Source organism: Centropristis striata, chromosome 7 (genome assembly GCF_030273125.1).
Source record: "Centropristis striata isolate RG_2023a ecotype Rhode Island chromosome 7, C.striata_1.0, whole genome shotgun sequence".
Classification (NCBI taxonomy): Eukaryota; Metazoa; Chordata; class Actinopteri; order Perciformes; family Serranidae; genus Centropristis; species Centropristis striata.
In genome coordinates, this window is record NC_081523.1 from 8700251 (window position 1) to 8725955 (window position 25705).

General features: G+C 37.7%; 2 protein-coding genes across 2 annotated transcripts; one reads left to right on the forward strand and one right to left on the reverse strand.

Moving 5' to 3' along the window:
• The first annotated feature begins 1400 nt into the window (after positions 1-1400).
• Positions 1401-9596, forward strand: inpp5e (inositol polyphosphate-5-phosphatase E). The gene is made up of 11 exons (XM_059337412.1): positions 1401-1523; positions 3008-3867; positions 4692-4815; positions 5141-5238; positions 5337-5461; positions 5675-5794; positions 6193-6300; positions 6887-7048; positions 7163-7278; positions 7594-7730; positions 8424-9596. The coding sequence occupies exons 2-11, from the start codon at positions 3077-3079 to the stop codon at positions 8551-8553; spliced, it is 1911 nt and encodes a 636-aa protein (XP_059193395.1). The 5' UTR covers positions 1401-1523; positions 3008-3076; the 3' UTR covers positions 8554-9596.
• A 46-nt stretch (positions 9597-9642) lies between these two features.
• On the reverse strand, positions 9643-21160 carry pmpca (peptidase, mitochondrial processing subunit alpha). The gene is made up of 13 exons (XM_059337413.1): positions 21043-21160; positions 17707-17909; positions 17535-17614; positions 17370-17452; positions 17169-17263; positions 16967-17067; positions 16228-16491; positions 15484-15576; positions 15287-15405; positions 14330-14420; positions 13154-13216; positions 12885-13029; positions 9643-10976 (listed from the first exon to the last, which is right to left on the reverse strand). Exons 1-13 carry the CDS (start codon positions 21087-21089, stop codon positions 10807-10809), a joined length of 1554 nt encoding a protein of 517 aa, XP_059193396.1. The 5' UTR covers positions 21090-21160; the 3' UTR covers positions 9643-10806.
• Between the last annotated feature and the right edge of the window lie 4545 nt (positions 21161-25705).

The following is a 25705-nucleotide window of genomic DNA, read 5'->3' on the forward strand; positions in this document are numbered from 1 at the left end:
CTTTTTTTGTATTTTTTCAGTTTCTAGATATATTTTGCTTATTGTAGGAATGCACATTGCTTTTAACATTTTCATCATTATCTTTATATTTTGTTTTATTATTATTATTATTATTATTATTATTGTTATTATTTATTAATTAAACTAGTACTTTAACTACATTAGCTTGCTGGTAGTACAGTTGCATTTATATTTTGCTTAGTGATTTAAATAGTGTAATTACTTTCTTGCCATTTTTGTGTTAAACTATTAAAACTACAAACTATAAATTCTGCCATAAAAGGAAAGGACAGTTTTTAAAAAATATATTATTTTAACATTGCTTTTCTACTGTGAATGAACCCCCTTTGACCTCCCCTACCCCCTTTTCTTTCATCCTGACTGTTGTAAAGGCATGGCTAGGCAGTGGCATTCATCAGACTACTACCACCACACACTTGAACTTTGTGTAATGTTATTCATAGGTCAAATGGTCAGGTAAATTATTTTTTAGCATGAGCAGATAGGACAAAGCCAGATTTGTTTAAAAAAATGTTGTCAAATTAAACCCTTTTGTTTTCAAAAAGTGGGTTTGTGAATAACAGAAGATCTTTATTTTCATATCTGAAATATCTGAATATAATCTGAATGAATAAAGTAAAAACTGAAAATAACCAAAGGTGGAGCCCAGTAATGCTGCTGAATCTGGCAGCAACAGATAGCAGCATTATTTTTGGAAATTGTTTGGAAAAAAGACACATGGACACAGATACTCTGCCCTACAAAGCAAAAAGGCAGTAACTGCATTTTTGGTAAAAAAAATTAGTTATTATAATTTTCATGACTTTCAAGGCATCCTTTGTTATGTGACAAAACATCTTATCTCAAATGTGTGTCGTTTTGGAGAAAAATGGTAGTCGTGTGTACAGTAACTAAACGGCTGGATTACAGGATAACTTTCAAGTAATTTTTCTCAGTTCTGCATTCTTTTTGCTTTGTAGGGCAGTACTGTACACACACACACACACACACACACACACACACACACACACACACACACACACACACACAAATATTGGAAATACCTACTAATTACCATGCTGTAAGTATAGAAATTATATATTTCCGATATCAGCATCTGTAGTCAAGTACAATTTGTCACACTTGCTACTGATAACAAGCTCAAAACGTTATGAACTTGAATACTGACAATTTTTAGGCACTATGAGATTTGAAGTCTATGAACATTGTAGATTTGATCATTTTTTCTACTAAGTAGCTTGAACTACTTTTTCTATGTAGCATTAGTTGACCAAACTAGAGTTCTCCCTATGGTAGCTTTACTGTAATTCAACAGTTAACAGCTTTCAAAGAAGCTTCCTGTAGTTCCACCTCTCGCCACAGTGGGGGCGCTGTGACTCAGACCGCTCTCTGTCATGACTCTCTTCATTGGTAACAACATCTGTTGTCAAACGTTTCTAAGGAAGTAACTGAACTAATGCTAAATTAGCCGCTCTGCTCTGAAACCAAACAGTAAACCACAGGTAACTTTACTTCAACGTTATAACAGTGACATAACTAGTTACATAAGACAAAAACTATCAACACTACCTGCTTATTAACGCGGTCTTATAAACGTTAGCTAGGCTAGCATGTAGCTACTGTTGTGCTATGACAGCTATGCTCCGGCTAGCTTCGGTTAGCTTCAGTTAGCAGTGTGCATATTATCCTTATACATAAACGTGACTTAATTATTAGTTAATTAGCAGAAATCATGGAGCTTTTATTAACCTTTAAAATTGAATAAAACTGAACCTTTCTGCTCAGTGTTTTTTATATATTTATTTGTATTGTCAACCTGTATTACAAACATTGTAGCAAATGTGTTACAGAGTATAAGTAAAGATTAAACATTTACTGTAAGATGACTATTGATCTACACACATAAACAATACAATGTCAAGAAAAAAGAAAATAAGTTAAACTTAGCTCTGCTCAGGGGTTTCGGCTCAGTCTTGGATTCTGGTTAAATAAAACCGCTAATGCTAACTTTAGCCTAATTAGCGCACGCTGCTAGTATTCATTTATATAGTTAGCTAGGTAGCGGATAGTTAGCTTCACTGCTGTCAGTTTCATGATAATACACAGTGACAAACCTATGTAACTATACATGTAAAAGCATGAAAGAAATATACTTTTCTCGGAGTTTAAAATGGCAAAATAGTATTATATAATAAACAGCAACAACTTTATGAAAAATACGGTTTTAAGTGCACAAAATAATGAAACAGAAGTCAGTAAAAAGTAAGGAGAATAGAAATAGAATTAAATAAAATATAAATTAAAATAAATTATAAATAAATAATCAATAAAAGACCTTACATTACCAAGCAAAGACTATTTTTCACTGTCACTTATTTTTCTGTGTCACTTTATGATATCACCAAAGTATATATCATCAAAGATTAAAATATATTATTTAATATAATAAATGGAGTGCGATATTTTTTTTTCAGTTTATTGTCGCAGTTTTGTAATGTGGAAATGTGTCCTGTGACTGTAATAAGCAGTTAAAAATCAAAATCACACAGTGCATGACTGTTTTTGACCAATATTACATATAAAGGTAAAAATTGTTTGTAACTTTTTATTATGTGGAAATTAACTGTAATGTTAGATCTAATTAGACTGAGATGCTACCTTAGTTTCTGTGTTTTAATATACAGTATGCATATCATACCCGTTCCAAATATATATTTATTTCCAATTTCTAGATACCTTTTGCTTATTGTAGGGATCTATATAATAAAAAATGTATTTTTCCTTTTGTACATGTTGTGTACTTGTTAATTAATGTAACTTTTAATTGTTTGAGGTTGCAATGCTATCCCTAAATAATGCATGTTTAAATATTGTTAAAAGTGTATTCAATTGCTAATAGGCAAGAGCTAAACATGTTATACAACAGATTTTCTATGGCTAAAGTAGGGCAAACATGTCACTGATCATCTTTACCTTACATCTTCAGGTGAATGTCAGTCAGCAATGAGAAATCTCCATCTGCCTGACCAAAGCTGGTCTCAGACATGACAAGAGGATGACTGAGAATGGAGAGGACAGCCCCCTCCATCAGTCCTGTGAAGCTCCTGGTAAAGGGGATTCAGCTGTAAACGACAGCCAAGCGCTCAAGACCTCCTTAGCGGATGCCAAACCCTGCAAGCAGCACAATGAAGCCCTTAAACTCACTGCTAGAAATGCAGAAAGAGAGATCAGTCCATACCAGCCGCGGCCACCCTTACTTCCCAGGCTGTCAAAGTCCAGCAAAAGTGTCTCATTGGAGGAGGCCGCGAGAAGCAGGAGGCTGAAAAACAGCCAGGAGAGCCTGAGTGACCCAGTTGAGACAGGCTCCTCCACAGACTCGCTTAAAGAGGACCAAACAACTCAAGGTGGGTTTGCTGTCAGCATTAGGAATGAGCAGGACTCTAATGTGAGACCCCTCTCTGCTGCTGCGACGGGATCCCCAGTCTTCCGGGACAGAGGCAGCAGTCTCTCCGAGTATGAAAGGAGGCCCCACAGCCAGCAAAGCGACCCCACAGAAAACCGAGCGAGGTCCAGCAAGGTGCGTCTGTCTCCGGTGCAACCCACAGGGACGCTGCCTGCTCTGGAGAAGAGCTTTGCGGCGGCCACTTTAAGGGCAGCTAATAGGATTGACAGGGATTGTTTGGATTATGCCGTGCTGGCCAGAGAGAAACTCGGGGAGAGACTCCACAGGAACCTGAGCGACAGCCGGCTTCTGGAGAACATGGGCTCGGATAGTGCCTCTGTCAACTCCATGAGGTCCACTTACAGCGTGCTCAGCCCCATCAGACCCCAGGATGTGAGGAACAGGTACAGTAGGCATATTATGATTATGTGGATGATGTATTTGGGGTGACCCTCAGGCTGGATGTTAAAGCTCTTTTGTAGAGTTTACTTTTACCAGTAAGAGAAGTCTATTAGAAGCCAGTCTGTTTCAAGTGTACCTAAGGTCCTTATAAAGATACAGACCTGAGACAAGATAAAACTAGATACATTTAGAACTTGATTTGCATATTTTCTTATCCTTTGCAGCAGTAATATAGTCTCTAATTTGTCAATAATGTGTCAGTCTTGGCTCTGGCTAGGCTTCAACTACTTTATCCTTAAAAAAAGAAAAGAAAATTCCTTAAATGAAAGTCACAACGCTCAGGCACTGCACAAGAAAAATCTACAGTATCTTTTATCAACTTCAAGCCATTTTTGTTTTGATTGTGGCTTCTGATTGGATCTGATTAGCTTAGCGCATCTGGAGCTTGGTTTACTCTAAGTAAGTGGAGGAGTAAGTGTTGAAGCAACACCAACAGACTCTTAAGTTGCCCTGAAACTTCTCCAGGCTTTTTTGCTCACGTCTTTAAGAAAAAAAGGGGAAGATGGTAGAGATGAGGGGGATTAACATGAGATCAGAGGAGATAGTTGTTCAGAACAGTTTTTGACAGCAGGAGCTGCAAAAAAATGGTCTTAGTCTATAATCTCCATGCACAGTCAGTGCCCAGTAGGGAATAGTGTTTTTAATTTGAAATTATTGACCTAACATCTGAGACAATAGCCTTGCTTTTTTTCCTACACTGCATCCTGCAAAGCAAGTTGGCTGCCCTTAGAAGAGCTAACTTTGCTTTCCAATGTGTATCTTCCAGGAGCTTCCTGGAAGGCAGCGTACTGGGAAGCGGCGCCCTGCTCGGGGCGGAGGAGCTGGACCGCCACTTCCCCGACAGGAGAGTGGGCATCTACATAACCACGTGGAACATGCAGGGAGAGAAGGTAGGAGGAAATAATTACTGAAGCATCCCACTGACCACAAACCATTTAACCCATTTAGGCCTAAAATGCCTGTAAAACCTCTGGGTGATTTTAAAATAAGCCCCTAAAACCTGAAGTTTTTCTGGAAATTCAACAGAAGTGTCAACTCTTCCTACTAAATAATAGATTTTTCAGCCTCTGTAGCAGATAGAAATGAAATTGAAAAAGTATTTTAGAGCTTATACAAATACTACAAAACGACATATCCGCTTTCCAGGCTTCAATGGGTTAAAGTCTTATTACTAATTACATATTTACCTATAACCAAGTTTCTATCATTTTTTAGGGGCTTCCAGTCAACTTAGATGATCTCCTCCTTCCAACAGACTCTGAATTTGCACAAGACTTTTATATTATCGGGGTCCAGGAAGGCTGTCCTGACAGGTATGTTATTTTGTTTGCATCATCACTGAATGAAAGTGAGTTCTAATGACTGTATCAGGACTGTGAGTTCAGTTACTTCTGTGTATGTGTGTGTGCAGGAGGGAGTGGGAAACCCGCCTTCAGGAGACTTTGGGACCTTACTATGTCATGCTGTACGCAGCATCACATGGTGTTTTGTATCTCACTGTATTTGTAAGAAGAGACCTCATCTGGTTCTGCTCAGGTAATAAACTCCTTTAAGATGATCTCAATATTTTTGATTTGATCATTACACATCTCATCCACAGCTATGTGATGACATATTGCATATTTTAATGCGGTGACATATTTCCATCATGTCCACTAGAAATTTGCATGTTTTTTGTGTTTGAATCTGACTGTTATGGCTGGTTATGACACTGACCACAACATATTTTTTTCCTATGGACCCACACAGAGGTGGAGCATGCCACAGTCACAACCAGGATCATCTCTCAGATCAAGACCAAAGGGGCTGTTGGAATTGCATTTACCTTTTTTGGCACTTCCTTCCTTTTCATCACATCCCATTTTACCTGTGAGTAGGAGTTTTTTTCCCCAAAGCCTAAAGAGGCTGCATACTGAAGCAATTATTTATTATAGAAAGAAGCTATTATCAGGATGGCTGTAAGATTTCTACTTAAGTTTTAGGAGGGTTGGATGCAACATAGAAGGAAAATTTGTCACTTCCACACCTAACAGAAAAAAACTGTAATGTTGTGGTTTTTACTTCTTCAGCATAATGGCATGTCTTGGCATGTAAATATTAAACAATGTATACATATTCTATGAGAGTCATGTTTTAGTAATTAAACTCATCATATCTGCTTTTACATCTGTCTTTAGTGTTATATATATTTGCATGTAAACTTTGCAGCATTGACAGCGAGGCAGTCCTAACGTGTTTCTATTTTCTGATTCTGATCCTTTTTCCAGCTGGAGATGCTAAAGTTTACGAGAGAGTGCTAGATTACAACAAGATCGTCGAGGCTCTAGCTCTTCCAAAAGGCCTTCCAGACACCAACCCATACCGCTCTACACCATGTAAGTTAGCGTGTGTGAAAAGATGGAAGCAATCAAAACAATTAAGATGCTGGCATTTCTGAACCCAGACCTTAAAAAAAACATAAAATGATTAAACTTTAACAGAATTACCTGCTGCAGTTAGCCTCACATCCTGGGTCAAAATATCGTTCTCAAACATGTAACATTCTGACAATGGGATAAATAATATTTTACATATATTAGATGATTTTCAAAAGACATATGTATCTTAAAATAAGCTATTACTACACTGAATTCATGGCAGTCCACAAATTAGGTTGAAAACTGTGGTTGATGTACATTTTCCCACTTTATTAGATGAAACTAGGATTAATTGTAACTGTTAAAACTAGATTGAAATATGTTCAGACATTAGGGTTTGAACATATTCCTCTTTCTTTTTCCCCAGAAAGGTTTTTAGCTGTTGCAATTACAATCCATTTTTGGTTTTGTGTCCACGAATCCATCAGTTTTTGTCCAACTTCTGGTCCTGTTATTCAAATACTTATTTTGTAATAAAGCCTTGATGTTGCTAAGAATAATGTTACAATCTTGGATAATCAAAGGATGTTATTTTTAATCGTAGCTGACGTCACCACAAGGTTCGACCAGGTTTTCTGGTTTGGAGATTTTAACTTCCGGCTGAGTAAAGACCGGACTGACGTGGAGACTCTCATGAACCGCACAGCAGGCGGCGACATGGGCCCTCTGTTGGAGCACGACCAGCTCTCCAAGGAAATGAAGGATGGTATGCTTGCATGTTGGAGGCTAAATCACTGTAAAAATTCTTTATAGAAGTTTTTCTGGAAGTAGATAGTTGGCTTCAATTGATCCTGTGCAAATTTGCTCTTTTTATCTCCAGGTTCGATCTTTAAAGGCTTCCAAGAGGCACCGATACATTTCTTCCCCACATATAAGTTTGACGTCGGCTGTGATATCTACGACACCACTTCTAAACAGAGAACGCCTTCATATACAGTAAGAAAAACAAAAACAAGCATCCAAAAATCCAGACTTTTGGTTGAATTAAAATCTGAACTGGACATGCCAGTTTCAGTCAGAATCTTACATTTACATTTAGTCATTTATCAGACGCTTTTATCCAAAGCATATAGTGCAATAAGAGCTATTAGTGCATCAATAAGTGCTAGTGACAATTCTTTAAGGAGTAGAATTATCGTGTGGTGCTAGGAGAGAAGATGCTCTCTGAAGAGCTGGGTCTTCAGGAGTTTTTTAAAGTTAGAGAATCTTGTGGCTCTCAGCTGACTGAAACCTCTCTCCTTGTGTTCACAGGACAGGATCCTGTTCAGGAGCAGGCAGGCTGATGATATAAAAGTGGTGAAGTACACCAGCTGCTCCAGCATCAAGACCTCAGACCATCGGCCCGTCATCAGCGTCTTCCAGGTCAAACTGAGGCCCGGCAGAGACAAGTGAGTCCCAAGATGCATTCGACAATATATTGATTTCTGTCAATGACCAGTAGGACTAAGCATTACAGTGTATTTGTTCATTAATGGTATTATATCGGTGAATGTTCTATTATCAGGGTTCGTACGGGTGCTTGAAATCCTTGAAAATGCTTGAATTTAGATGTTGTATTTTCAAGGTTTAAAAAGTGCTTGGATTTTGGATAAAGTGCTTGTGACTGCTTGAAAATCTTACTGTATTTCTCTTGCAATCTGACTATATCCATCAATAGACTATAGATAATCACATGTTCAATGTAAAAAATAATGAGTAGCCTATCTGAAATGAAGACCGTTCCTCCTAAAAGTGTAATACCATCGCTGTTGGTATGGTTTAGTGAAATCTCCCCCTTTTAGTATGCAAGTACTCATCTAAAACATGCAATTTACTACAGGTGTAAGATACTAAAAAAGCTTGAAAATGTACATTAAAGTTCTTGAAAAATGCTTGAATTTGACCACTGCTAAAGTGTACGAACCCTGTATCATGAATAGTTCTAAAAATTGAACGACACAAAGTTTATACTAATTTAGATTCTTCTAGGCACCAAGAATGTTAATATTTGAATTATTCTGGATTGTTAAATGCTTACATATTTAAAGTTGGCTTTCCTTTATTAAATCTGGTGTGTGACATAAGTTGTTTTTGTTGTTTAGTATTCCCCTAGGTGCGGGACAGTTTGACCGAGGCTTGTACTTGGAGGGCATTAGGAGGAGGATCACCAGAGAGCTGAAGAGGAGAGAGGCCATGAAGAACCAAAACAGCACCATCTGCACCATTTCCTAAACACTAAAGACAAACTCTCCAGAACTGGATCGAACTGTGCCAGAAACTGGAGCGTAAAACCAGTCTGGCAGAAAAAGGACCACACTACTACAACTACACCACTCAGAGCTCAGTGCTGGTCCTGGTTAACTGAGCAGAGTGTGCCCTCTGTTGGGCATCATTGGGACCTGTTTGCACATGGAACGTGGATGGCTGAACTTAAGGGCAGGGACCTTGAGGTCAGACACACACACACAAAGGTTTGTAGACACAGCAGCAGTCTGGCCTTTTATTTATTCAGCCCCCCCCCTCTTCAAACATGACTGAGACAGAGTGGGAATCTAACCTTAAAGGCTCTGTGTAACTGCACCGTGTTCTAATTTTGTTTTTGTAGGTGTTTAAAAAGCATCATGAACCACAATGTTACGTTTTTCTGAATGCTAAATCAGTGTTCAACTGCCTTGCGAAATTCGTCATGACATAGCTTAACAAACATAATTGCATTTTGGTGGCACAAGTAGGTGCACTTTTTAATACCGTTTACCAGCGTTGGTCGATTTAACTTGAAGTTTAATAAGCTGGTTGTTTGGTAGGAGACATACAATATGACTGAAGGGAGGTAAAATATATACATCATTTAAAAAGCATGACATTGATGAACACTACAGCCAGGCAGTTGGTTCTACCTGTTACATGCTACTGTTGACTTTCAGGGAGATCAAATGTATTTAACAGCTTATATGTAACTATTATTGCAGGAATTCACTACTTATAGAGATAGATTTACACTTTTCACTACTTTTTCTCTTATTAGGCCAAGTGATAATTTGCAACAGACTGTAACTCAATGCCTTAAGTCGCATCTTACTGCTGTTTAACCTCATATATACTATGTACTGTATGTACCACGTTAATGAACTTTCACTCCCAGCATGAAGAGCAGTCTGCTCCTAAAAAGTGCCTGTTGGTCTTGTTTGTATTTCCTAGAGACCGTTTAACTTTATCTGCATATTTTTATATGTCACACATGATGTAAAAGCCAGTAATAAACGTTTTAAAACACACTTGTTTGTCGGCTTAATTTTGTCCATTGCACTGTAACGCAAGACCTTTAAAATATACAGTTTTATTCATGGAAGTAATTACATTTAGGTTGACATTGTTTCATTCACATCCTGTAGCCAGAAACCACTGAAATAGTGTTACTAGTACAAAGCACATGCTTTTTTGTGTAAAATAAAATCTGATGAATCTCTAAAACCTCTAAATTAATTTGAAAACACACCAGATTGGTCTTTTTACCAGAATAGTGTGAAATCTTTGGAGCACTCAAGTTAAAATTAGTTTTGATCTTCTCATCTTAACTCTTCTCCAGAAAGAGAATAAGCATATTCCCCAAACTTAAACAGTTCCTTTATTTGATCTATTTTTATATTGTTTTTAATTTGCAAGGGAATTTACAATGACAATACAAAAAAAAAGAACTTTCACTTTAGATTTCAATCGCTTCACTGTACATGAGACACAGGGATGACAAAAAAAATGTGATTTCTTCAGTCTTCTTGAGGACAAATTGGCTACGGATGTGAGGTTTATCACATTTATCCAAAACATTTCCAAGGAATCCTTTATTCATCAGTTTGCTGTGTGTTGTGTCTCCTGTGAGACTCTTAAGTGCTGTATAAACAGTACGATATTCTCAAGAGAAAGAAAAAAAAAAGAGAAAAAGGCAGCTCAAGGTGGAGCTTGGTGAATTTTAGAGTGCGGATGGTTTTGCAAATGGAGAAAAATAATCAACTTAATACAAAATAACACTTTAGACACTGCTGGGGATGCCTTCTCTTGCCTATAGGCAGCTTTACTTTAACAGTGCAATATCATTCAATCATATTCTCAAACAAACGGTTGGTATTTCAGTTTTGAAATGGTAAACTATCATTTAATTTTGGCTTTGGGGTGACTCGTCCCTTTAAAACCAAACTCCTGAAACCACCCCAGAACATGATGAAATATGGCTTTCCTGCCCACAAACAATAAATACATGTACTCCAACTGTATGTCGACTATGCTTACTGTAGAGTAAAAATGTAACTTTTCTTTTAAAATCCCCTCTCTCTGAGGTTCAGTCGAGAGCCGGGGGCATTAGTCCCCTCCCAGAGTGAGCTGTGTCGAGTTCTGTGGTGGGAGGGAACACTAGTGTAATCTTCAGTCCAGTTTATTTACAGTGATGTTTGCCAGTGGCTGCCGGCTTGATGGCCACGAGGGGCGGCGGGTCTATCGGAAGAGGCGATACATGCGGGGCAGACGTCCGTCCTTGCTGGACAGGGCGGCCTGGATGTGTTCGTACGAGGGCAGCTCCGTCAGGTCTCCCAGAGCCGCTACAGCAGGCTTACTGCGCAGCATCTTGGTGGTCACTCTCTTTATGTCGCTGGCTGTCACGTTGCCTGGAAATTATTTGTTGACAAGTTAAAAAATTTGCAAATGCAGATAGCATCTAACCAGAAGTGCATTAAGCAGTCAATGACCAGTAGGACTAAGCATTACAGTATTTTCAAGGTTTAAAAAGTGCTTGGATTTTGGATAAAGTGCTTGTAAATGCTTGAAATTCTTAGTGTATTTCTCTTGCAATCTGACTATATCCATCAATAGACTATAGATAATCACATGTTCAATGTAAAAAATAATGAGTAGCCTATCTGAAATGAAGACCGTTCCTCCTAAAAGTGTAATACCATCGCTGTTGGTATGGTTTAGTGAAATCTCCCCCTTTTAGTATGCAAGTACTCATCTAAAACATGCACTTTACAACAGGTGTAAGATACTAAAAAAGCTTGAAAATGTACATTAAAGTTCTTGAAAAATGCTTGAATTTGACCACTGCTAAAGTGTACGAACCCTGTATCATGAATAGTTCTAAAAATTGAACAACACAAAGTTTGGAAATTATTTGTTGACAAGTTAAAAAATTTGCAAATAAGCTTGGCGAAATAAGACAATTTATACTTTTTATACTGCCTCGTACACAGGTATTTTGGTAGATACTCACTTTTTTTTTTTTATTGGTGAAATGACGTAACAAACAAGTGATAATTTGCAACAGACTGTAACTCAATGCCTTAAGTCGCATCTTACTGCTGTTTAACCTCATATATACTATGTACTGTATGTACCACGTTAATGAACTTTCATTCCCAGCATGAAGAGCAGTCTGCTCCTAAAAAGTGCCTGTTGGTCTTGTTTGTATTTCCTAGAGACCGTTTAACTTTATCTGCATATTTTTATATCTTGGTAGTCACTCTCTTTATGTCGTTGCCTGGAAATGATTTGTTGACAAGTCAAAAAATGAGCAAATAAGCTGGGCGAAATAAGACAGTTTATACTTTTTATACTGCCTCGTACACAGGTATTTTGCTAGATACTCACTTTTTTTTTTATTTATTGGTGAAATTACGTAACAAACAAGGTGACATGAGGGACAAATACACTACACCATGTGGACCACAAGTAGAGACAGCAGACATACAGCGCAAACAACAAAGAAAAACATAAATGATAAACGATTTGCACAGAGGCATCACAGGTGTATGTGCGTGTCAAGGTTATTATAGTTAACGAAAACTAACGAAATAACGAAAACTAGAACTTTTCGTTAACTGAAATAAAAATAAAAACTAGAGTTTTTAAAAAAACGATAACTAACTGAAACTGTATTTTGTGGTTACAAAATTAACTAAAACTAACTAAAATTATAGTGAAAATGTCCTTAGTTTTTCGTTTTTGTCAACTTTTTTCATACATAATTCAGTGTATTTATTTGAACATGCAACACATGGTAAATATGTTTACTGAGACTGGGATGTCTACACTCCAACCAAAATTCAAAACACCCAGAACTGTAAGAGTTAATAACCTTATTGGGGCTGAGATGGATAAACCAAAGGAAATAAGGGAAAAATGTATTATGACCTCTTTGAATCAAGCACCCAACATAGCCCATTACAAAAAAAACTAAAACTAACACTAAAACTAATAAAAACTAAACTAAAACTAAGCATTTTCAAAAAATAAAAAACTAAACTAAAACTAGCAAACTCACTCTAAAAACTAACTAAAACTAACTGAATTTGAAAACAAAAATTCACAGCAAAATTAAAACTAAAACTAATGAAAAATCCAAAACTATTATAACCTTGGTGCATGTGTGTGTTTGCGTGTGTGTATGTGGATGAGGGGCAGATGCTACGACATATATATAAATATATATAACATGGCTCACTTATATGTATAACACAATGAAAATAAATAGGCAAACAAAGCAAGAAGCACTAACGTGAGAAGAGAGGGATACTCACTTATTAGATCACACAGTTCATGTGGCAGCTTTCTCTTTCCTGTGGAGAGAACCTGGCGACCAACATCTTCAAAAATAACCGGCCGCGACTCCAGGTTCATCATCAACATGGACTTGAGCTGAGTCTTGGCCCTCTCCAGCTCCATCTGGACATACAGGAGCGGAAAAATTGAGGAAAAAAACTAAGAATAGTATATTTTGTTTCTTTGACTATAATCAATATCGCTAAAGTTGTGTTGGATTGCCCTGATAGTGAAACACAGCCTTTACCTCTCCTGCAGTGCCAGCCATCTGAATGAACTCTCTGGTGATTATCTCCACCATATCTCGCACCTGGAGATGAATTTATGTAATGATGAGAACTGCATAAACCCCAACAAAGGTCACATAGACAGCAATTCACATAAGAAAGGGCAATTTGAAAATACACAAATAGGCCTGGGCCGATAATCAATAAATCAATTAATCGCACGATAAATTAAATGAACTCAATAATTTTGCCGGCCTCGATATATCGCCATGCGTGTTTGTTTTCCTTGTCTGTTGCCTCCAAGCAGGCTGGATGACAAGAGGGTTCACTCTGTGCTCGATCTCAGCACCTGGGCGCTTTTGTTCCATAGCAGAATGAGCGGAGTGAACCCTCCTGTCAGTCATCCAGTCTCTTTGTCTCTGTGGGGAAGGCTGGGCCGCTAGCATTGGCTACACACAGAGTGCAGCAGGTGAGCCTCGTGCGGAGCAACGCGAGGAAAAAAGATGATTGCAAAGCCAAATGCCACAGCCCCGGTGTGGGAATATGTCGGTTTCAAACCGAATGAAAAAGGTGAGCCCATCAACACACGGACGAGCCTGTATGCCCAATTTGTTCAAAAGTGGTGGCAACAAAAAAAGCCACCACAACAAACTTGCATGCCCATCTAAAGCAGAACCACCCGACCCAGTTTTCCCAGCTGGGGAAAAAAACTTCACCTGGAGATGCAGAGCCTTCGTCCCGACAGTTAACACTGGTCGACAAAGTAAATATAAACGGTGTGCGCTCACAGAAAGTGGAGTTTGCTACATCGCAAAATAAATGCTGCCCTTTTAAAAAAAAAAAAAAAAAAAAAAAAATGTTTGTTTTATTTATTTAGGATTTTTATTTAAACGTTCTTAAAATTACAATTACAATGGTAAAAAACACTGAGAAATAAAAGTGCATTGTATTTGAAAGGGTGTGCATTATTATGATATATTATCATGTTGACAATAATATCGTTTATCGGCAATAATTTGTGGGACAATATATCGTCCAGCAAAATTTGTTATCGTCCCAGGCCTATACACAAATATCTGACACAATTTAAACTTTCCTCTGCAAAGCTTTGACTGTCAAAAAATAAGTGCTATTTGTATGCAAAGTACAATATAAAGTAAGGCATCTGAACCCTGAAGTCTTGAGTCTGTACCAACCTGTCTGGGGTCTGCACTCGCATGGATGCACAGCAGACCACTGTCCTCATAGCTGTGATGGTAAGAAGTGGCATTGTACATCCAATGATGCCTACAGACAAGGAAAACCACAAGATAATTAGTGAAAGTGACAGGGGTTATATGAGTGACTTGGAATTTGATGAATCACCTCATAAAATGATGACAGACAGACACAAGCTTAATTTGATAAATAAAGGGGACACGCCGGACAAAAGCACCACATTTTTTACACATGTTCTCCATCACCATAAGTTTCAATTTTTGGTAGGAGCCACTTCATCAAGATTGCGGATCGGAGATGGCTGCCATATAAAATCTATGAGAACCAATATATCTATATCTATATGACTCAGAAAGTCAATCTTGGTGTCAAAATATACATTTTCTGGGTCAAGGAATCATTTAAAGCTATTGAGAATATCACTAGATGATTATTATAATAGGTCAAAAACAGTGCATGTATTCTGAAAAATTGATAACATGCACTTAAAGGTGCAAGGTGCTCATGCATGAAGGCACAATGGAATTGCAAAGATCTTTGTCGTTGTAAATGCAATAAATGATAAAAGTGAAAATTTAGTTAATACATGACCAAAATGAACGTATGTATTTGATCAAATAATCATCTAGTGATATTCTCAATAGCTTTAAATGATTCCTTGACCCCAACACTGTATATTTTGACACTAAAATTGACCTTCGAAGTGTATTTGAAGATAAATTAATTCTCATAGATTTTATATGGCTGCCATCTCTGATCCGCAATCTTGATGAAGTGGCTCCTACCAAAAATTGAAACCTATGGTGATACAGAGCACGTGGAAAAAATGTGGTGCTTTTGTCCAGCATGTCCCCATTCTTCTAAAATCTGGTCCTAAGCCGCAGACTATTAGGTACAGCTCTAGTTATAATGATCTGAAATAATGAGACGTTCACCTGTTGAGCACGTTCAGGTAAAGGCGGGTGAACATGCCTTTCCCAGGTCCTCCTGCAGAAAAGGAGCCGCCTCCACCCATCATCATGTTGAGCACTGCGAATGGGATGAAGTCATCCTCCTGTATAGAGAAAACACTTTTTTTGGGGAGCTTCTTACTAACATGCATCAAACACCTGACTCAACAGCAAACACCCACCAGGAAGGAGCAGCTCTCCAGGCCGATCATGATGTGGGTGAGCTCTGGGATCGGGGTGGGGCCGAGGCTCACATCTGACATATCCTTCTCCATCTGAAGGATAAAAAAAATTAAATTAAAATGTTATTTTTTCTATCTTTAAGGTGCATCTCAATAAATAAGAATATCATGGAAAAGTCAATTTCCAGTAGTTCAAGTCAACTAGCCCCAACCAAGTATTGAGTGCATATCGATGGACATACTTTTCAGAAGCCAACATTTCCATATTAAACATACTTTTTAAAATTGGTCTTTTGTAACATTAAAATTATTTTAAAATATTAAATATAATTATTATTAAAAATACATTTTTGAGACACTGAATTTTAGGTCTTCATTAAATGTAAGCCATAATCATTATAATTAGAAGAAATTAAATAAATTAAGACATGAAATGTTTCATTCTGTGTGTAATGGATCTATATAATGTGTAATTTCCACTTTTTGAAAAGAATTACTGACATAAATAAACTTTTCTGATATTTCAATTTTTTGTTCCAAAAGAACACATTCTGACTTCCTGACCCCCAAAACACTGTTGAGTTACTGCTGTGTCACCATGAAAATCGAATTGTGAAAATTACAATAAGTGCTCTTTATTTTCTAACACAACAGGAAAACCCGGCCGATAAATTCACCTGAAGACATCATTTAGTACTAAATCTAGCACAAACAGAATTAAACCCCCCCCCCACGATAAATCACCTTGATGATGCCACCAGTGTACTGGGCTACTGACAGGTCCACGTTGGCCACTGCACTCGTTCCCCACACTGGCTTCGCATCCAGCAGGTACTTCCTGGCACATTCAACCAGCTGATCGTGCTCGATGCCCACTCCGGCCAGCACCATCCGCTCGGGACAGTAGTAGTTACGCAGGTAGCTGTGCAGCACTTTCTTATCGATCTTGTCCACGTTGTCTGCAGGACAGAAGCGAGGCAGTCCGACTGTGTTGCCTCGATATGCAGCCTGGAAACAAACAATGAATAACAGTGTTAAAGGGAAAATAAAGCTACAGTAATCTTGTACAAGACTAACAACAATATTTGTTTTTTTTACAATTATCTTTGTCATTTTCATGCTCAAGAATGAACCCTCAAGCGCTTCAATTATAGAATTGGGTTTTCTTTTTTTGGTCTTTTTTGAGGCTGTTATTACGCTGTTATGATGATGGTTACAGTTTGGGTAAATAATTCATAATTTTAGTAAATTATACTGAGAAAATACAAACGTCTTTGTTGTGTATTATTATAAATCTGTTACAAACAAAAATAGTACATTATACATACATTATACATAACATAACATTATACATACTAAACAGCTACACAACTAATCAAAAGTGTCCTTATTTTTTAACTGATCAACTTAATATTAATATAATTAACAGCCTTGATTAACAAATCAATTATGTTAGAGGATCTAAACAAATGATGTGACTCACAGCATGGATCATCTCAGTGAGTAAGGGTTCAGGGTCTGGCCTCATGTTTAGATCTTCTAACTCAAAGCGTACCGCCATTTTTGTCATCTCGATCTCGTCATCTGCAGGTAAACAAACAAAAAAACAAACACAGATAATCACAGACAGGAAGTGGAGATGAAAGGATTGTTCCCACTGATTTGTCATTTTAACACGAACTTACCCAGCAGACGAGGCTGCAGAACGGCGTCGGAGAGAAGACCGACCACCGTGTCCAGACCCTTCACTTCAGCAGATACTGCATACATGGTTGTATCTCTGCACAGCAGAATGAACCAAACATCACACATACAACACATACTTTCCAAACATTACATTTTATAAAAACAAGCCTGTCATAGCACTGTGCGGAGAGCCTACATACCTTGATGTTTGGCAGTCACATATCCCTCCGTGTTTTTCCAACGTGAGGAGAATTTCATCTTTACTCCCATACTGAGCTGTGGACTAAAGATTAAAAAACAACATCACCTCACGTGCCTCAACATCCTTGACCTTTATTTTGTTGTCCTTACTTTGTTTGACTTACAGAAAAGGCAAGTTTCTCTATGAAGTGTGATATTCCACTCGGATACTTTGCTTCATGTCTGGATCCAGAATTTACTAAAACTAAAACAAAAGAAAGAAAACAGTTTATCCATTTCAGTCAGATCCTGAAGACTAGTGGAGATCATATTTTGAATATCACTGCTACAACTTACTTCCAACTGTGCAGAATTGACCAAACTTGTTTTGGGAAGCCACTTTGAGGCCATTTTCTAGAGTAGTGATCTTGGTCTCATATTTCTCCTGACCATCCACAGATGCAAACACTGGCTTGGGGATCCCAGGCAGTGGTGAAGAGAGGGAGATATTTGGGTATCGGCCGCCACTGCTGTACTTTCTGTAAGCTGCGATCCCAAACCTTTGAGGGAAACAAAACAATGTCTTTTTTACTCATTTTCAGCAACATTAGACCAGTTATCGGCAGGTCACCCTGCATGCACCTTTAAGCCTCTTCAAAACAACTAGAACAGCTCTTGTCTACCTGAACTCCTTCACTCAGGTCCACACACTTTTCCACACACTACGCTGTTCCAATGAAAGGCGACTGGCTTCTCTGATACATGGCCCTAAGTCACAATCGAGACTCGTCTCCTCTTTAGTTTCCCGGTGGCGGAACAAGTTATCAAACTCCATCCAATCTGCTTAGTCCCTCTTAATCTTTTTTTTTTTTAAAGATATTTTTTTTGCAGTAGCTTTATTGACAGTACAGATATCGAGAATGAAAGGGGGAGACAGAGGGGAAGACATGCGGGAAAGGGTTCCGAGCCGGATTCGAACCCGGGCCGCCCGCTTACGAGGACTGGGCCTCTGTGGTACGCGCTCTACCAGGTGTGCCACCGGGAACACCCAGTCCCTCTTAATCTTTTTAGAAGAGACTAAAGACCAGCTCTTTAATGAACACCTTCACACAAAATAGACATGGATGATGGGAAATTAATATAAAATTGGAGCAGTAGGGGGGCTTTTTGCACACTGCCTAACAGCACCTACATGACTAGACTTTTGCTTGTGTTGTAAAGCCTCAGATGTAAGTCTCTTTGGATGAAGCGTCTGCTCCAAGGAAATTCGGGCAAGTTGTGAAACAGTGCTTAAATCCTTAAAGCACAATAGAATAGAAAAATAATAATATTCCCTCTTTTAGTATTTTGACGATTTTAGAGAACATTGTCCAACATGTTTCTCCAAAATCTCCCACAGGTGTTTAATTAGGTTGATATCTGGTGACAGTGAAAATCATAACCTACTGTATGGTTCAAGTAATTTTCTTACGCATCACTATGCTATGTATTACAGTCAAACATCTTCTATCTATAAAAGCAAGAAGCATCTGTGTGTGTGTGTGTGTGTGTGTGTGTCTAGGGCATATCTCTGACCATTAGTCAGACTGACCTAAGATTTCGTATATGGTTTGCGCATGGCACGAAGGTGTGCATCCTCGATTTTGAAGATTTTTTAATTAATTTTTCAAAATATTATTTACGTAGGACGTGTTGCGGCATTGCACTGTTTCTGATCGGATGCCTTTTTGGGGAGCTCCGCCCCATTGTGTGATAGGCCTACACCTTTCCACGCCTGACTCATCTCATCTGGAAGTCTACTTAGCCTACCTATCTTTCAGAGTTTTAAAGTGCGCTACAAGATTCGATTTTCCAATCATATTCGAATAGTTTCTAGCGAATATCAATGTTCAATGTGTATGTGCTGGATGGTGTGCGTACCTTATGAAAAGTAAGTGTTTTATGGAGTTGCAGACGTTGTAGTGGTCTGCATAGCCACAATATATGAAACACAATAGTTATCAATCAATCTACACATTCCACAACACACCTAATAACCCTTAATCTCATTATTTACATCCATCTGTTTGTGCTGCATGTAAACATATTCCTCCTATATCTGTGTCTGTATATATGTCTAACCATGTTTAATGATTAAGTTTCTTTTTCTTAAAATAATTCTGTGTCTCTTTATATCTCAATGTACATCCATGTATTACCCAATATACACTTTCTATATTAACACTACGCAAGGGTATTACACCTCATTGTACATCCCACTTTCACACACAACCTCATATAGCCATAACTGAAAAATAAACTTAATCTCCCACTATACGAATACATACTTCCTACGGGCACTGCACTAGTAAGCAATAACACACAGTTGACAGTTTATTAGGAAAACCTACCTAAGACTAATGCAGTCTTACTGCAACAAATACTACCATCATGAAGATTATAATGTTGAAAAAATATAATTATCAAGGTTATTTAATATCGTCACACTGTTAAAATAATCGCCAAAGTCATTATTTGTGAATTTTTTTTTTTTCCTAAATCATGACGCCGGCCACCTATGGTAAAATCGCCTACATCCTCAGTTGATCAGATCATGTGATTTTAACCCTTTAAGATAATGGCCTATGTCAAGTGTGTGACTTAAGAGGATTTATTATGACTAAGTCAAAATAAAATGTGACTTAGGCAATTTTTTGAACATGCCTTTGTGACTTAAACAAGATATGGTAACACTTTATTTTGAAGGTGTCTACATAAGAGTGACATGAGCATGTCATAAACATGACATGGGATGTGTCATGAACATTAATGACACTTTGAAGTAACATTAATGCTCATGATACTTGTCATGTCATGTTTCTGGCAGGCTTGTGTGACTCTTATGTAGACACCTTCAAAATAAAGTGTTACCATATCTTGCTTAAGTCACAAAGGCATGTTAAAAAAAAGTTACATAATTTACACACAGTGTTATTACTATGCCAATAGCCATCCTTTGTTACATCCTTTTTGAGTGAAATGATCAATAAATGTCATATGTTACACTTTTGGTGAAGTTTTTTGTGTTTCCTGCAAAACTTGAAAAAATTAGTTAGGCGATTATTTTAACAGGGTGACGATATGAGATATATGCTAGTAACCTATGAGGTGAAAGGTACATTGTGCAACATAAGGTACAGGAACATGACATAGACTAAAATGACACTCCAAAATACTTAAAAGCAATTTTATTTACTGACAAGGTAAAGCCACGGCTCATTTGACACATTAATATGAGCTAGCTGAATTAGCACTACCCAGAATTTGATCCAAATACCCAGCTATAGATATTTAAACTTAAACGTAAAGTACAGCGTGTTAATCAATGTTTAACTAACTACAAAAAGCCCAAGTAAAACCTCCATAAACCTAGCTTCTTCGTCTCTACAGCTAACTCTAAAATACAGGTGGTTTTGTAAGGTTTCCTCATCATGATGTAACATCCTGACAGCTTGTTTGACGGCTAACAGTTAGCATTGTGCTAACAGAGTGGGCTAATCTTTGGTGATGAGGACGTATTAAAGTTATGACGCTGCCGTTGTCAGGGAGATTCATGACGCGGAAGATACTGAATATACCGGTAATGTTGTTACGCTGTCATTTACTCGACTCTGGCGACAATTTAACAGCATTTATTATAAAAACGTGTACTACCTTTGAACACGACTCCAGGTTCTACACCTCGACATGTGAGTCGCCATCTTGGATCCTCTGTGACCAGAAAACGACCCGGATGATGATGACAGTTTGTCGAATCACTTCCACCTACAAACATCTACATGCAATCTTGCGTCTTTTTATTTGTTTATTTGTTTATTTGTTTTTGTTTCATTCTTTTCCATTTAATTATTCTTCCATTTTATTTTTTAAATATATTTTACTTTATTTTTTGCATTGCACTGTAACTCGTTTCGTCTTCTTTGTAACTGTGCATTATATTGCTGTTTGATATTTTAACAAAAAACATCTACACTACCTGCTAACAGCACACTCAAAGCAGCTTTATTAATGGTATGTTCACAAATGTGTGTTATACTTGCACTTCAACTGTATTTGTACGGAACAATGTTTTAACAGTCTATGAAACAGCCTTTCTTTAACACCCTTGACCTTTTATTTTGTAATCTGATCCACTTCCGCTTCTGAAAAGCCTACAAGCCGCCATTGAACTTAGTAAAAATAAACAAAAAACTGGGGACAAACTTATGCTGTTGCTGAAATACCCTGAAACGCACTTCAACTGTATTTGTTCGAAATTATTTTTTAACAGTTTATGAAACATCGTCTTTCTTTAACACCCTTGATCTTTTATTTTGTAGTCTGATCCACTTCCGCCGTTGAAAAGCCTACAAACCGCCGCCGCTGTACCTGGTAAAAACAATTAGGCAAAAAACTATTTTTGTGGTTATGGCTGATACTAAGAATGGATCAGCCCCGTTCTGTGATTGGATCCCTAAAACAGGGCTAAGAAACGGCTGTAGTTTCCAGACTGTGTGGAGGTTTGAAATGAAATTTGAGCGCGCAAGGCAGTATGGGTATACCCAGGCTAATTATCAGTATTAATTAGCTTTTCATTATATTCATATTAATTCCACCCAATCCCTTTTTTCTAACTATTCCTACTTGAACTTATTCTTAAACATTCCCACTAGCATGACAGTGGAGCTATTCAACATCTAACATTCTCTAGTATGGTTTAATCTCTCCTTTGGCTGCAGACCTGCAGACCAGACTGAGCAGCAGTGAGAGTGAACTTCTCATCAGCAAGTCCAGGATCGAGACGCTGGAGAGAGAAAAAGAGAGCAAAACAAGTCACCTAGAAACAGAGAATGCAGGTATTTCACTGACAAACATGACAACCATCTTTTCTGGGTTTTTTTTTTGATTAAATTATCGAGGAGGCTCCTTCTGTCAATACAAAGTCCGTAGACAGCTATGGTTTGTTTGTTTATTTTGTGTCTTTTTAAAGTATTTTATTCTGTATTATTAGTATGACCAAACATTGCTAGATCTCCATCTTTTTTTATTTGTGTCTGATCAATGCTCTCAAGCAGTTTTTTCTCTGTCTCTACATACTACTATTGTCTTTTTTTTTTTTTTTTTTTTACATATCTCCTCAAACATGATTCAGCACTTTTACTCCTAATATCAGATATATACATATATATATGATGCAGGAAGTGTTGGACCAATTGACACAGACATCACACTGAAATACAACAAAGTCTTCACTAACATCGGCGATGCTTACAATCCATCTACAGGTAATTTACTGCAGCTCACATGAACATGTTTAATCATGTAAATCTACATTTGTTACTGTTTTTTTATTTTCTGCTCTGTAGGTTTCTTCACAGCACCAGTAAGAGGGGTCTACTACTTCCTGTTCCACATGTTTGGTTTCCGAACAGGTAACATGGGTGTCTATGTGTACAAGAACAACCAGAGGATCATGTGGAATCATGAGTATAAAACTGGAAATTCGAAATATATGACTAACTCTGTTGTCTTGGAGCTGATGGCAGGAGATGAAATCCACCTCGTTCTCCCATCAGACTATTCTATCTATGACGATTCAAAGAACCACAACACCTTCAGTGGCTCCCTCCTCTTCACACTGTGAGGATTCCTTCAGGCTGCTGTGTGACTCCTTATTGGCTACACTGTGATTTACTGCATGTACCAAATAATGAGATTCTGCATCCGACTTCTCTGTTGTGTCATCACATGAAAGCAACATTGAAATAAATCTGTGAAGCATTCAGAAAATAATGTTTAATCCCTCAGATTCTCCACTTTGTTCTCCCTGACGGTTCCTCTCCTCATTCACTGTCTCCCTCTACCTCTTCTGTGTGTTCAGACACCAGAGGGGAACCCCACACACCAGCTTTATAAATATCATATTTCATATCTGAAATATAGGCATTGTTGCTATTTTAGCCTCAGTTTAAATCAAGTGTGCTGCAGACATGAAAGGGTTACTGTCCTGAAAGCTGTTATCCAATCAGATGTTTTTGCTGTTGTCTCTAGGCAGACAACAACTCTCCTCCCTTTCTGTCTGAGCACGAGTTAATACAGAGCTCCATGCTGTCAAAGTGCAGAGTCAGCACTATTTTATGATGTCAGCTCAACTTGTTTTAAACATGGGCTGAATAAATGTAAATACTTATAAATATATAGAGATTTTAGCATAGTTTTTTTGTAAAATTAATATATTATCACTCTTTAAGTTTAAGTGGCATTACTTTGGCTAAGGAGCAGATTGATTTATTTTCCAAAGCAGATCAACAGTTTTACAAACAGTTTACAGGGACACAGAGTTAACGCTGCCAGACTCCATTGACAAAAGCAATCATTTTACCTCACAGAACACGGCAGTTTGATCCGGCTCAGGCTGCAGGTTTTCCTTTCAGAACATCTTAAAAAGAAGTATTTTATATAAAATATATTTGTTAAACAGTCACCATCAATAATAAACCACTTTGCTAACTCCTGGTCCACCATGTCTTCATTAAGCACAAAAAGTGTCTTTACTGTCTGGCTGGACATGATACATGACAACCAGAGGTGGAAGAAGTATTCAGATCTTTACTGCAGTAAAAGTACTAATACCACACTTTGGAAATACTCCAATACAAGTAAAAGTCCTGCATTCAAACCTCTCTGAAGTAAAGGCATTATCCCTTACATAACTTATTGTCAAGAACTTGACTCAGGGACAGGGACACAGAAGCAAAACTCAGAAGCTGGCAGTATGGTTAACAAAACATTTTTCATCTGGCGCACCCCCTAGCAGCAGCCCGTGCACCCCTAGGGGTCCACGCACCACACTTTGGGAATCCCTGGGTTAGATGATTAAGGGAAAATGTAAATTATGTCACTCAGATCAAAGCTACACTCAGGAATGATCAGCCTCACGTGGGACTGATGAAAATGACAAACGATGTAAAAGTGTTTCTTGCTGACAGACAGACTGTCTCTACTGTTTGTTTTTTTTACTTTAGTATTATCCATAATAAATCTGAATGGTGGAAATAACAGATATATATATATATATATATATATATATGTGTGTGTGTGTGTGTGTGTGTGTGTGTGTGTGTGTGTGTATATATATATACAAAATAAAAGTTCTGGTAGTTGCTTTACATATTTATTTTTATGTATTATTTATTTATTTATTTTACAAATTGCTTATTGTCTCTGTTTCAACCTTATTTTTAGGCCTTTTTAAAAAAAAATATTGTTTCTAATATTTAGTCTACAGCCTTGTTAATGCTGCAGTCTTAACTAGTTAAATAATTGTTAGATAAGAATAAATTAATAAAATTAAAGTTTGTGAATATTTTATTTTCCTTTTTGTTTTGCAAGTGGTCACATCAATTTTGCAAAATTTTAACAGAATCAGCAAACTTTCCATTGTGTCAGATGGTGTCATACAAAAATGAAACAAAGTAAAACAGACAAATAAGATGAATAATTACATTTCAGAGCAGAGTTGTCTTTCTGCCACAGAAACTAGAAATATTCTAAGATGGAAGAAAGACTCCCGAATATGGCTAATCATATGGTAATAAAGTAAAATCTCCATGTTTAAAAGATAATATGCTGGAGTGACCTTTTTATCCTTTCTCACTCTGTTATTCATGATTGGCTCATGTGTCTGGAGCACATAGTGTTCTCACTGAAAGCTGCTTGCAAAGAGCAGAAGATTTATTAACCCCAAAACAGCTCTATCTGTGTCTCTCTAATTTGGGCTATGGGATCAAAAACAGAACAATTGATCCTTTAAAGTGGTCACGCACTGCAGTGGTGTTAAGCCAACCATCACTGAATCAATTCTGACACAGAAATAGGCCAGCTCTTAAATAACGATGCCACTTCCACCTGATATTTAAACATTCTGCATCTGCAGGAGGATTTAACAGGACTGTGATCAGCTGCAGAATTAACTAATGAGTGACAATGTTCTCTATCTTGCAAGTCACGACAGTTTTGTGGTTGATTTCTCAGATTTCGCGCTGCAGCTCAGCCTATGAGCTCCAGGACACCATCCACACTCTGAAGGAAGAGAACCTCCGCCTGCAGCACCGACTGGAGAACCTCACCCGGGCTCTCAGAGACCTGAAACACCTGCTGACAGAGCACGCCAAAGGTAAGAGCAAAGACTTATCTCTTTATTTGATTATATATTAGGATATTTTCAGAACTGGAGCTCTAAAAAGGCATTTGTTTCACAGTTTCTGGGGGAGAACATGACACTGAGTTTCAGCACATCTGGAAGGAATGGAACCAACATGGTAATTTTACATTATAT